Here is a 13297-nt window from a genome sequence, read left to right as displayed (position 1 = left end):
ACAGGCATCAGGGTCAACTGTCTTTAGAACTTCTGGGTCTGCCCTGAAATGAACACTTGTGTCCAGTGGGAGTACCTGGTTAATGAGTAAATAATATGAAATAAACATCCACATGATTTAGTTTTACTGCAGTAACTGCCTTCATCTGTTATTGCATTAACTTGGACTCAAAAGCTTCCTTAGTGTCTTTGTTATCAGATGACTAAAACTGTTTTTAATTACATTTCTAATCTATAGCATATCTGTCATAAAATACAGGATTTTATTTATTTATTTATTTCCATTTGTTTACTGTGAAAGACTGACAAGGCAAACAAGCTGTTTTTCAGTGGAGGCTTAGGGAGAAGAGCTCCACAAGAAACAATAACAGTAGTAAATATACAACATACAGAATACTCAGGCAACATTTACAACATTACATACAGAACGCCACAAAAGCTGTACAGTAATAATATAAAGTATATAGAATGTTCCGGTAACATTAGTGGTATTACATACAATGTGAGTATAAGCCGCGGTGGTGCAGCTGTAGCATTGTCGCCTTACAGCAAGAGGTTGTCCCATTCGATTCTTGGCTGGAGTGCCTTCTATGTGGAGGCTGCATGTCCTCCCTGCAGTCAAGTGGCATTCAAAAGACATGCGTAGGGCGTCGTTGAAGGTTGGGCATTGAGCTGGCACCTCGGCACCGTAAAAATCTACTGCCAATCATTAGCGGACCAGAGTTCGACTGTGGCGACCCCTAACTGGGAAAAGCCAAAAGAAGAAGAGCAACATACAATGTAAGTATAAATAAAGCAACTAATAATGAAATAAATTAATATATTTTGCAGCAACATAGTCAGCCTCGAGTGCAGATAAGTAGCAGTACATTAGGTCAGATATAATTGTATGCATATTATCATTAAGAAGAGTAGAAGTCAGAGAAATAAGAGGGAAGACATGTAAGCGGACATAGGAGAGGTAGTTTACGAATAATTTAGCCTGGGGAATAGCAGGGACATAAACAGGAGTATGCAGCAACAGTTTTACTTTATCTTTGAAAATATTTGTGTTGTTGAGGAGTCAATCTGGAGGAAGAATTGGGTTACAGGATTTTGAGATAGAATTGAAATAAAGAGCATTTCTGCTTTGTCATGACCCTTGTGAATTGACACGAGATGTTTGTCAGTAGAGCGGAGAGTTTTATTGATGGAGTGGAGCTGTAGTAACACTTAGGGCAGGGTAGTTTTCAGGTTGAATGACTTTATCTGTGTGCAAACTGCAGCTGAGAGAAGGTGAGGAGGTGAGGTAGCTCACGCCGATTCAGGTGTCTGAGGACAATACATTCATGTGTGCAGTATGGCTTGTTGGAAGCAAATTTGGCTATTTTACAATAACATTGCTCTAGCTTAGTTATTAGGGTGGATTTGAGATTGGTAAAAATCACAGAGGCATACAAAAGTGTAGACAACACGCAGGGGGATGCTAACGTAAGCTGTCAGATATTGTTTGCCTCTGTATATCAGACAACTTATTATGTGCAAATATGTTCTGGTCTGGACTGGTACAGTACTGTACAAAGTCATGCTTAAAAAGCAAAGTTTTGTGAAATTCTTATTCATATATTACAATAACTTGCTAGTGTAATATTGCATGCTGCATGTATATGTTTTAATGACTTGAAGCTTTTCTTTCCAAGCCCGTTGAGAAAATGTGCTTTGATTAGTGCTAGCCCATTTAATAAATACACAAATATAACTCAGCTCATATATTTATTTATTTAACATTTGTTGACCAGGAAAGTCCGACTAGGTTCCACAGATCCTGTTTTCAGAGGAGGCCCAGGGAGAAATGCTCCAGAAGCATATCTTTAGAATGTGGGAGGAAACCGGAGTACCCGGAGGAAACCCACGCGAACGCAGGGAGAACATGCAAACTCCACACAGAAGGCACCCCAGCCGAGAATCGAACCAGAGAACCTCTTGCTGTGAGGCAACAGCATTAACCACTGCACAACTGCGCCGCCCTATATATGTACATATATGTATATGTACATGTGATGTGTACTGATTATACATTTAACACAATGTGTAAAACAAAATTCCTGCAATTAAGTTTAACCTTGAGAATGAAAAAAAATCATTAAATAACCACAAAGCAGCATTACTAAGTCAAAGTGTAGCTCTGCAGAAAAATCTTAATTCATTAATGAATGACTTAATAAAACAGTCAATTGGTGTAAATAGGATTTCACATTTTAACAGAAGGAACATGCTTATGTCACTGATGAGTCTGAGCATAAGTCTGTCTCTGGGTTGGGAGTTGGCATAATAATTAAGTGGTTTACGTTACAGACACAAATTACAGGGCTTGATTCTCTAAGGAGATAATGTCCTAGTCTTAAAATGGCCCAGAAAGTCAGTTAGCCCAGTAAAGATGAACCTCTGCAGATGAACTCCAGTTTTAAATCCTGACACACCCATCAACAATTAAACATTTTGCATGTAAATGTTATTTAAGGAAAATAAGTGCATTTATTTATTTTCAAAAAGTAGTTGCTACCTCACAGTGCTTAGTTATTTACCTTAGTTCTCAGGTGGGATTTCCTCTGTGTAATTTCTGTATGTCTTCCCAATGTCAGTGTCAGTGTGAGTTTGTTCCCTCACATCACATAGATGTGCTTTAGCTGAACTGGTGAGTCTCCACATTGGCCACATGTATATAGCGTGCCATGTATGAGTGTGTGTGTGTGTGTGTGTGTGTGTGTGTGTGTGTGTGTGTGTGTGTGTGTGTGTGTGTGTGTGTGTGTGTGTGTGTGCGTGTGTGCGTGTGTGTGTGTCTGTGTATGCTGCAGTGTGCAGGCCCACCCAGGATTAGTGTATCTCCTTTGCACTAACTGAAGGTTGAGATAGGGTTTTGCTCCAATGCAGCATTGAAATGGATAAAGAAAGCAACTGGAGAATGAACACATGGTCCTATTGCTCTATAGGTGGTGTGTGTCACAGCTCTCATTGCATTGGAATGAATATCAGAGTGACTGATGATCATCATCTCTGTTATAATGTAGTTATCATGCTTAAGGATGCAGGTGAGACTATCACTTTTAAACAGCTCCAGGAACCCTAAAGAAGGAGGCAGTGGCACATGCATTAATAAGTGCAAATGGGACTCCTGATTACCAAAGTATTGTTCTGTTTCTTTTGTTTTTCATGTCCTCATGAACCACCAGACACTTTGCAGAGAGATAACATCAATTGCAAACTTTTGGGCAACGTGTATCACTTCTTCCTATCCAGTTTGGTATGTACAGGCATCTGTCTTGAGCTAAACATGCAGTAAGAGGATGTCCAACTTGCATCTTATGGTGTAATTTTGCAGCAACTACTACTTATCAAGATGTTACAGATTAGATAAAATGTTTTTAATAACACTGTTTTGTAACAGAAGTCTTTGTGTTGGAATGCAGTTGAACACTCTGCTCTTCATTTAGTAGAATAAATGGTAATCTAAAAATGCTTGAATAGCACTTGGTAAGATACCTTCTTGCAGATCATATCTCATACCAATGCCAGTATTTTTATCTTTTTTAGAGTTTCTGGTCATGCTGTATATTATACTGAAAGGTTGATTTATGGAGGAAGAAGTTTCTTAATCATACAAATACAGAAAAATATGCAACTAGCAGCTGGTACAAGTATTACTCTAAGTAATATGACAGCAATTTATGGGATGGTTAGACAATGGCAGACTAAGTGCTTGTCGGTAGCTTTTAAGTGAATACAAAAGATAGAACTGGTCATTCCTAAAAACGTCTTGTTACTTTCCATTTTGTAGCTGGGGAGAAAGACACTTTCTTCCTCAAACCACACTAGTTTGGAATTGAACCCTGCTACAATCCACATTTCCCCTATTGTAATTTCCCAACAACTATCTCATTACAGATATGAAATAGCACTTTAATGCCACTCCTTTTCTTATTTTCTCTAAGTCTTTTGGGTCTCTAATACCATGTTGGGAATGGGCCCCATTCCTAAGTCAAAGTACAATTGAAGTTCATAAAATTAGTATTGTTTCAATCTCTGACGTCAGCCAGAAGTGCTCTTTGCAGCACTCGCAATGTGCCCAGTAATGACTCCTTCTGCAGTTCATATGGATTTACATGCATTGGTAACATATCTAAATACGTTATAGATTATTTTTTATAAGACCTGTTGCTCCTGCTGCTATTGGAACTGACTGGGTATCTTTCTTCTACATGGCTCTTGTTTCTGCCTGCAAATCCTGATATTTTATGACTTTGTGTCTCTCTGTATGCAGGACACTGTAGCCACTGGGTGTAGCGATTTCAGTGATCAATGCTATGTTTGTCTTCTTTTCATGGAGCACTATATCTGGCTTTCTCGCTTCCTCCTTAAGGATGTCTATGTATCCACTGAGTTTTGCTGCAGTTTTAAAGATATACAATAGTTCTCAATAACAAACAAGTAGTTATCTGTCTTCTGTGGTGCCACTACTTTTACAGGTAAAAATATTATATTCACATGCTATGACATGTGATATTTGTTTAGAATATCAGTGTACTGATCCTTAGAACTAGCTCTAAAACAAATTTAGTACCACTGCTCACTATGAACAATTCATGACAAAACCTTGAAATAGCTAATTCCTTGGTTAAAGATGTTGAACTAGCCTGACAGTGCAGATAAAGCATTCCTATCTACATCCCCATTGACTGGTGTTTGATATACAACTTAGGTGCCAGAAGGCTTGCCAGTGTAAGCAGAAAAAGGGATGGAGGCCACATTGGGGACCATTTGCTCATTCACTGTAATTCTGTTCCAGGTAACTTGCTCAATATACATGAAGCTGAGTAGATGCAGAGTATCAGACTGTGGAAGCACAAACATTACCTAAGCAACATTGCTTGTGCAAACTGGGGGGGGGGGGGGGGGTATGGAATTAAGTAGAGCATGTAATAATATGTCCAACCTCCTGTGAGCTGTCATCTAGTCTTCAACCTTGGAGAGAACAAATAAGTGTTATGGGAGTCTGGTGGACCTGCCTAACCAGAGAACACTATAAAGAGGACCAGAAATCTAAAAAAAAATGAAAGGGCAACTAATGTGTGCATAAAAAAATCTGATATAATGAGGAAACAGAATGTCAGGAATCTGAGAGTTGTAGAATAAACACCTTGTTGTCTCCCAGGAAACTACCACAGCCCTGTACCAGCCTGCACAGTTAATATGGAGTAGCACAGGATATAATTTAAATGTAGTTACCCTATGCATGTAAAATGTGTAGAAAACATTTTATTGGACATGTGGATTTCTCTTACTCCTACTAAATAAACATACCTTCTTGTACCTGTTATGCAAGATGCAAGAGGCATTTTATAGAACCTAACATGGTAGCTTTTTTCTACTTGAGCCTTTTTTCTTGATAATTACATTTTTTAATTATGTCAGAACCTGCATGTAGGATACTCATTACCAAACATTAAAATGGGAAAGTAACCCCTCAATATGCTGGATGTGGAGCTTTACCCTTTGAATGGGAAAACTTTAGTAGACAATAAAGAAATTGGTCATATGAGCTCATAAATTAATTGTAGACATTTCTGATGCAGTGTAAACTACTTTGTAAATGAACCCTTTTGGGATACCTAAATGTTGCCACCCAAGGAAGAGAACATTTTTCTCTGTCTACCTTGCTATTTCTTATGATGAAGAACATTTATTGCTAGGAAACGATCACCCCCCCCCAAAACTACCTTACTCAAGTACTTACCATTTACTCAGGTAAAACTCCCACCCTATTTATATCCAGATTCCTTTACTAGGACACTGGGGAATACGCAATACCCCATTGCTGGTGAGTGCTCAATCTACCAATGTCAAGTCTCCGAAATAAAACAAACAAATCTATTTTTTCTAGTAATAAGAGGGTTATTATAATTATTGCATCACAGCTGTCTGCTAAAACCCAATAAACCATACTTATGCTAAAACCCCATAACCCATACTTGCCCTTTGGAGCTCTCATTCATCAGCAGTAATTGGTTAGTCTGCAGGTACAGAGTCAGAGTATTGTCTGCTCCACTAGTGACCTGGGTGTGACTGGTTATCTTGTTGGCCTGGGAGCTGGATGACCATCCAGAGTATATTGAGTGATCAAAGGTCAATTGTTCTTCTTCAGGGTGAGGATGTCATTGTATTCTACTGCATGGTTATCTTCTAGTAAATGCTATAGACAGACACAGGACCCCACAGCAACTTTGAAGTACTTGCTGTTTCTTCAAAGGAAGGTTTGTGAAGTAACATGCAGGTATCCCACACTTAGAAACACTGCACGCATACATCTGTGTGGTCTGTTAGGGAATAAAAATATGTCAGCATGCACAATACAAGTATCTTCTAGCACGAGACCCCACTGCACCCTTCACTTATCTCCCAGTTTGGATACCACTGAGGCAATTTCCTACTATAAAGTGGATGGAGGGCAGCTAGGTAATAAGGTATTCAATGACTAGGGGAGAAGGGTAAAGGAAAAAGGGCAATTTGACTTCTGCTGCCTGAAGTCAGTAGGGTGTCTGCAGCACCAGAATCAAACACAAAGACATCCTAAAATGCAAGCAGTAAAATAAGGCAAGAGTTTATATTAATAGTTCATGAGATTGCTAGTTACTTATCTAAAAAGCTGTCAGCAGAAGAAGACCTTTCATTTGTCCAGCAAGTCTGAGGGTTGTAGCTATCACCTGAGGAACTACAGATTCATGGCCATGACATAAAGCTACAAATTTTGCACCACAAAATTCCACTCGTACACAGCTGATGTTCTGAAACATGGCCTTTTTAGAAAATAACAAAACAAAGCATTTTAACTAGGGCCAAATTATCTACCCCTGTAAACTACACACACACATATCTATATCTCTCTCTGTATCTCTCTCTCTCTTTAGAGAGATTATAATTAGGATAACAAATAACTAACCAAAAACATTTTAAATCAGATAATAAAATTATTTACATAACAGAAATAAAATTAAACAATATACTTTGTAAACTTACATATGCAAACAGCTTTGTGTGTGCACAAAGAAAATACCAAATAAAGGGATGTAAACAGACAAATGGCATAAGGAGCAATTCTAACTAACAGCTTATTGAGGCCATTCATTGCCAGTAACTAAAACATTTAATGAATTCTAACCATGCCTGATTCAAATGTCCAAACAGCACTTGAACAGCATCTCAAGCAAATGGATTCTGGCTTGGGATTTGTTTCAAGAAAGCAGTTCCATTGTGCATACTTCACAAGAAAGGCGGTAACTGTCTTCAAACCGAATGAAAAGAAATCCTATACCAATAGTCACATACCTCTAGGGGAAGTCCAAATATGGTGGTGCAGTTTCTTAACCCACAGTAACATTTCAGGGGGCATTAATCTTTAAACATTGTAAACGTGCAAATTGGAGAAGCCACTTTTACTCTTTAATAGTTCTTCTGCATTTCCACAGGGGGAAAAAATCACATGTTCTGTATAGTTCACATTTAGTGAAGCAACAATCATAGTTTTATTTACACATTTTATGAAAAATAATTACACTAAGCTAAATTCAACTATTTGCATGTTGTACTGAGGACAGTTACAAACTTTACTCAGCCTATTACATTTCAGCTCTGACAACACTTATATTAATCTTATCCCATTATCATTTGTCTAGAATGAGTATACCTGAGCAGAAGAACACTTTTTATCAAATAATGCATACAAATAGATCTAGAGTGCTATTTCATTATCACTTTCAAGAGACATCAGAAACATCACCACAGGGCACACAAGTCAATAACCAGTTTTGTTGTGCAGCTGAGGTAATACTAGAGACCGTCAGATTAATACCAGAAGTACACATTCAGTGTTTTCTTTGTTCATTAGGAGAGGGCTGCATGAAAATAGATGGAGAGCTGTGAATGAGCTTTGTTGATGACAGAAGAAAGGGTAACATCAGATACTATCAAAGGCTTCACTTTAAATAAGTAGCATTGTTTTACTGCATGGATTTTAAAGAATGAAAAGGCCTATCAGTCCAATGCAGTAGTCTTCCCATGGCAAACAGATATCACCCAACATTGCCACAATTATGCAATAGTATACTATGTTTTCAGATATCCTCCCAGCCCCCCCCCCCCCCCATAGATGTAATGTCCAGTCCAGGACCCATGGCTAGATTCCATACCTATAAAAAGTGGAATACCAGACTTTAATTCATAGAAAGACAAATCACATACCTCCAGATGAATGATGGATTCCAGTATTATACTAACAGAGGCACAGGACAAGCTGACTGACCCAAAACCAGACATTTACATGAGAAATACTACAGGTATCTAGAAAGATGATTTTACACCATAGGGGAAATTCACTTGATGAACCTACCATGATACAGAAATAATCCTTGTGTATTATTACAAGTGTTGTCTTAAGCAGCTGAAGAAGCCCCCAACGTAATGAATTAGTAAAGACAGAGAATGAAAAAAAGTGGCCTAAACCGCAAGTAAATGTAAACATTCATTATTAAATAAATAACTGTAGTTAGCATTTGTCTCAGTAGCAACAGAGAACTGTACATACATATAAATAATTGCTCACAGTCGTATAATTAGCCAAAGTTCCATATACTATTTCTTATACAGGTATGGTGTATAAGCATTGCAAGTAGCATTTCTTTCATAGAAAGTATGTTAAGTAGATAGATGTGCTTGCAGAAGCATTGAATGGCCAGAGTAAATGCCTCCTAGGGTATCTAATGAAGGTGCTACTCACTGTGCAAGTGTATGAGTGCACAGCTGGCTGAGGCACCAGTCTGTAAATTAAAGCAGCATACCTCTCAACTGTACAGAGTTGTGCAGAATGTCCAGATTTTTGCCTCATATTTTGAGTCTGTTCATCGTAGAATTTTTTTTTTCTGGCCAATCTTTTGCAAATTAGTGAAGAGTGAAGTCAGAAAACATTGACAGACATTTGAGTTTTAGACTTCATAACCTTTAGAAAATGTGTGCCATTGTAAAACCAGTTATCCTATCAACTTTCAACATTTGAGCAATATTTAAAAAATTGTCTCTATTTTTGGGCCTTTGCCCCCCCTCTTCCATTATTATAGGTTCATATGTTCATAGGTGTTTACTAGGCTAATGACCACAAGGGCCTTTTTAAGCCTAGCCGTGCATCCCAAATCTCTGACAAATTCCGATACCCTTGATAAGTGTAAGCATGGGCCTGGGAGATGAACCATTTACAGTCATCTGTTTACATCAGAGACATAGGTGCCAAACCAGGGATCTATTTCCAGTTTCCCATCCAATTGTCCAAGTTGCACTTGAATTGGATTAGGAAGGAATTCTGCTTCACATGGATGGGGAGCCTGTTCCACAGATGGGGTAGTCTCTGTGATACATATCTATCTCTCCAGGAGGTCCTAGTTATATTACAGACAAGGTTTACGTCTTTAGAATGGGTAATTCTGGTACTGTTTGTTTTGTGGATATGCAGGAGGTCCATCAGAATGGGGTCTCACAATGCCTTGTATGCCAGGCATACATTTCCCCTCAACAGCCTGTAGGAGACAGAATACAGGGAGAGGGCCTTGAGGTGGTCTGCATAGGACATATTACTTATGCTCTGTATACTTTTAGTGAGGAACCTCTGTGGACATGCCAGTTGTTGGATATGCCTGGATAGGTACATGCCAAAGGGGGCACTGTACCCAATGATAGGTCTGATGAATGCTGAATACAGTGGAACAATGACTTCCTTGGACTTAGAAGCCATACCTTTGTTTATAAGTTGCGCAACATAGAATGATTTCCTCACCACTGTAGATACGTGATGATCAAAGGCTAGATTACTATCTATGTGTATCCCTAAGTCCCTGACTACTGAGTCAGCTCTAAGGGGTGTGTTGCCAATATGATACTTGCCATGGATGGATGACTTCCCAAAGGATACTATTATGCTTTTCTTGCCATTTAGTTTTAGTCCATGACTCTGACACCTGTTGTTTGTCTGTGTCAGCCCCCCTGGAGAACATTTGTGTCAGTGTGAGATTCAATGACAGCTCCTAATTTGCAATTATCTGCAAATTTAGTTAGCCAGAGACCACTGCCATTGGCCTTGACTTCTGAGAAGTAAATGTCAAAAAGGAGCGGTCCAATGACTGATCCCTGAGGGACTCCACTTGTGACTGGCCTCTTTGTAGAGGTGGACTCCCCAATTCTAATTTCCTGTGACCTGTCTGTGAGCCAGTTGGCTATCCACTGGGTGGCATATGGGTTTGTACCTAACCTCCTGAGTTTGTCAACAATGCCCGAGTGGGGTATTGTGTCAAATGCATTGGCCAGGTCAAAGTAGGCAGCATGAACAATTTTGCCCTCATCCATTGCTTTGGTGACCTTCTCAAAGAAGTCCACCCAGTTGAGTAGGCATGATCTGCCCTTTACGAAACCAAATCGGGTTGGGTCCAGTGTCTGGAGGTTTACTATATCTCTGTTGATCATCTCCATAATAATTCTTTCCATGGCTTTACATATAAGACTAGTGAGACTTATGGGTCTGTAGTTTCCAGGGTCTGTAGATGGCCCACTTTGTGCAGAGTGATAACTGTTGCCTTTCTCCATTCATGAGGCATGAAGCCTGTTTGCAGATTACAGTTAAACAGTAATTCCAGAGGCCCTGATAGGTCATGTTTCATGCTATTTAGAAGCCATCCTGGGATATTATCTGGGTCATTGATGCAGTGTTCTTGGTCTTAGAGAGAGCATTAAGGACCTATTCCCTAGTGATAGTAGGGGGAGTTATATTTGATGATATTTCCTGAGGGAAGGTTGAGGGGGAGAGGGGATTAAAGTTGGAGCTGAATTTATCAGCCAGGAGACTTGCTATATCTTCTCGCTCAGTTTAGGTGGATCCATTTACAATGAGCTCTGCACGCAATTATGTATTGCCTTTGAGGTTGTGGACATAGCTAAAGAATGCTTTGTGATTGTCCTTTACCTGGGAGGCCAAACTTACTCAAATTTGGCCTTGCTAGACATTATTTGTCCTCTGATTTGTCTGTTTAGTTTAATTAGAATGCTTTTATCCTGCTGCGTGCTGCACCTCCTAATTTTTGCCATGATTTTCTTCCTCCTGTTATACATCTGATTGATTCTGTTATTCCACCAGGCTGGCTTGTTTTTTTAAGTTAGTTCTGTACTTCTTCCTGGTGGTTACAGCTGCCTCTATACAGCTATTAACATGCTTGTACAGGGTTTCTGTATTTATGGCTTTGTCTAGATTTCTTGCTCTAAGAGGTTAAGAGGTATGTAGACCAGAAAGTAAAAACACATTAACCTTCTCTCCATTCTGTGTATTATCTTACATACTCTGCAGTGCATAGTGTTAGTTCAAACATAACATTCCTACATTACCAGAAGCAACTGCACTGTAGCTCCAGATGGTAATCTTTTGGGACTATTATGCAGTTGGAGATATTGCATGAAGTGTAGTATAACTAATGGAATTCCATTTAGCAAGCATTCAATAATGTTGAACCAACAACTTTTCAAATCACAAATATATCACAAACATAACATTCTGACAAGTTTCAATAAAAGTAGCTGTACGATTAACTTAAATATTTAAACAGCTCACTGAAGAGCCAAGTGCTTTCTCAAGGGTGTCTCAGCTAATAAAGGTAACAGGCAGCTCCAACAGTTGTTAGTAAATTAATAGCCATTTCGGTCAATGTCTGTTACTGAACATCTGGCAACTTCTGCTATATAGAGAATAGTCAAGGTTGCAAGTGAGGAAATTAGACCCAAAGATGTCCTAAACTCACTTTTTATGGCTCATGTACACAGTCACACACAGAATCAGATGCACACAGATGGCCAGACACACACCCATGCGAGCGCGCGCACACACACACACACACACACACACACACACACACACACACACACACACACACACACACACACACATATGACAAACGGCATACTAGGCACACTGGTGAGTTTACAGTCCTCATATCAAATAACACAATTTTCCTTAATATGCACAGTATCGTGGTCAGTTTGATCCACGTAAGAAATGCTGCACATAAATGAAGCCAACATGTTTATTTTTGCCATGTGCTGTCAGGAATAAATCTGCTTAACCTGCACAACACAACTCAAACTCAGTCTCTGCTAAGTTCACAACTATAACAAAATGGTCTCTCTAATTTTGCAGCTGTCAGAGCACTTTTCACCCTTTTTTACTTCTTACCTTTTTCTACATGTAAGCAGTCTGCTTTTATCCCCTCTCTGCCAGTCCTGCATCTCCTGCTTGTCACAGATTTCCAAGCTGAGAAAGGAATCTTTGGCATCTGAGCAGAAAATGCTGAGGAATTCTGTGGAAAGGAAGGGAGGGTGTGAATCAATCCAGGGGCTCAGATAGTTTGAGGAAGAGGATGTTTTGTAATATTCCTGCTAAAATTTACAAGCAGAGTAGACAGGAAATAAAGAACTCCCCTGGGAACCTTTCCAAAATTGCTGCACTTGTCAAATTCTGACACACAATCAACATCTTTATTAACTGTAAAGTATTAAGGTGTGTGCTTTAATGAGTGTGTGTGTGTGTGTGTGTGTGTGTGTGTGTGTGTGTGTGTGTGTGTGTGTGTGTGTGTGTGTGTGTGTGTGTGTGTGTGTGTGTGTGTGTGTGTGTGTGTGTGTGTGTTTTCTTTTTATTGCAGTTTTCTAATATTTGCTGATTCAAGCCAGAGCTTCATTTGCTAAAAATTGCCAGGTGTCTGTGGAGAAATGAATTGTTACGGACCACAGTCTCTAGAGGAATTTAAATGGCTAGCATTACTTTTCTGTTCCACGGGATGGGGTACTGAGCACCTGCATTTTCCATTACACATGATCACAAAAGTTAATCTTTCAGTCACTGGGGTTTAAAAAAAATATATTTTCCGTTTCATCTTTTTCAAGGCTAGCTGATGGCAATTATCCATCAGGAGCTCTGCATGATTATTTGTAGATGCTTGCTTCACTACACGATTGTAGTAATCTAATATTTATTCACAATAACTGAATCAGATTTGATTTCTGACTTTAGTATTCATTTCCAGATTTCCAGCACACCTTCTATCCTGTTTTTGAACACAATTATGAAGAATAGCTGATCAACGTAAACTCTTTAATGACTGTATATTTGTTTATAACAGCAAAGGGCTTACCTAAGAACAGCTATATAGCATTAATATAGTATGCTAGAATTGCTTACTTTCTTT

General features: G+C 39.0%; 1 protein-coding gene across 1 annotated transcript in view; it reads right to left on the bottom strand.

The window, feature by feature from the left end:
• TACC1 (transforming acidic coiled-coil containing protein 1) overlaps window positions 1-12419 on the bottom strand; it is a 981198-nt gene extending 968779 nt beyond the window's left edge. Inside the window, exon 1 of the mRNA XM_044084331.1 lies at window positions 12289-12419. Coding sequence (XP_043940266.1) covers window positions 12289-12341 — 53 coding nt within the window. The 5' untranslated portion in view covers window positions 12342-12419. The remainder of the gene's footprint in view (window positions 1-12288) is intronic.
• Window positions 12420-13297: the final 878 nt, after the last annotated feature.

Source organism: Protopterus annectens, chromosome 9.part0 (assembly GCF_019279795.1).
Source record: "Protopterus annectens isolate FY-2018-M chromosome 9.part0, PAN1.0, whole genome shotgun sequence".
NCBI lineage: Eukaryota > Metazoa > Chordata > Ceratodontiformes > Protopteridae > Protopterus > Protopterus annectens.
Note: the sequence above shows the minus strand (reverse complement) of the source record. Positions and strands in the feature narration are given on the sequence as shown.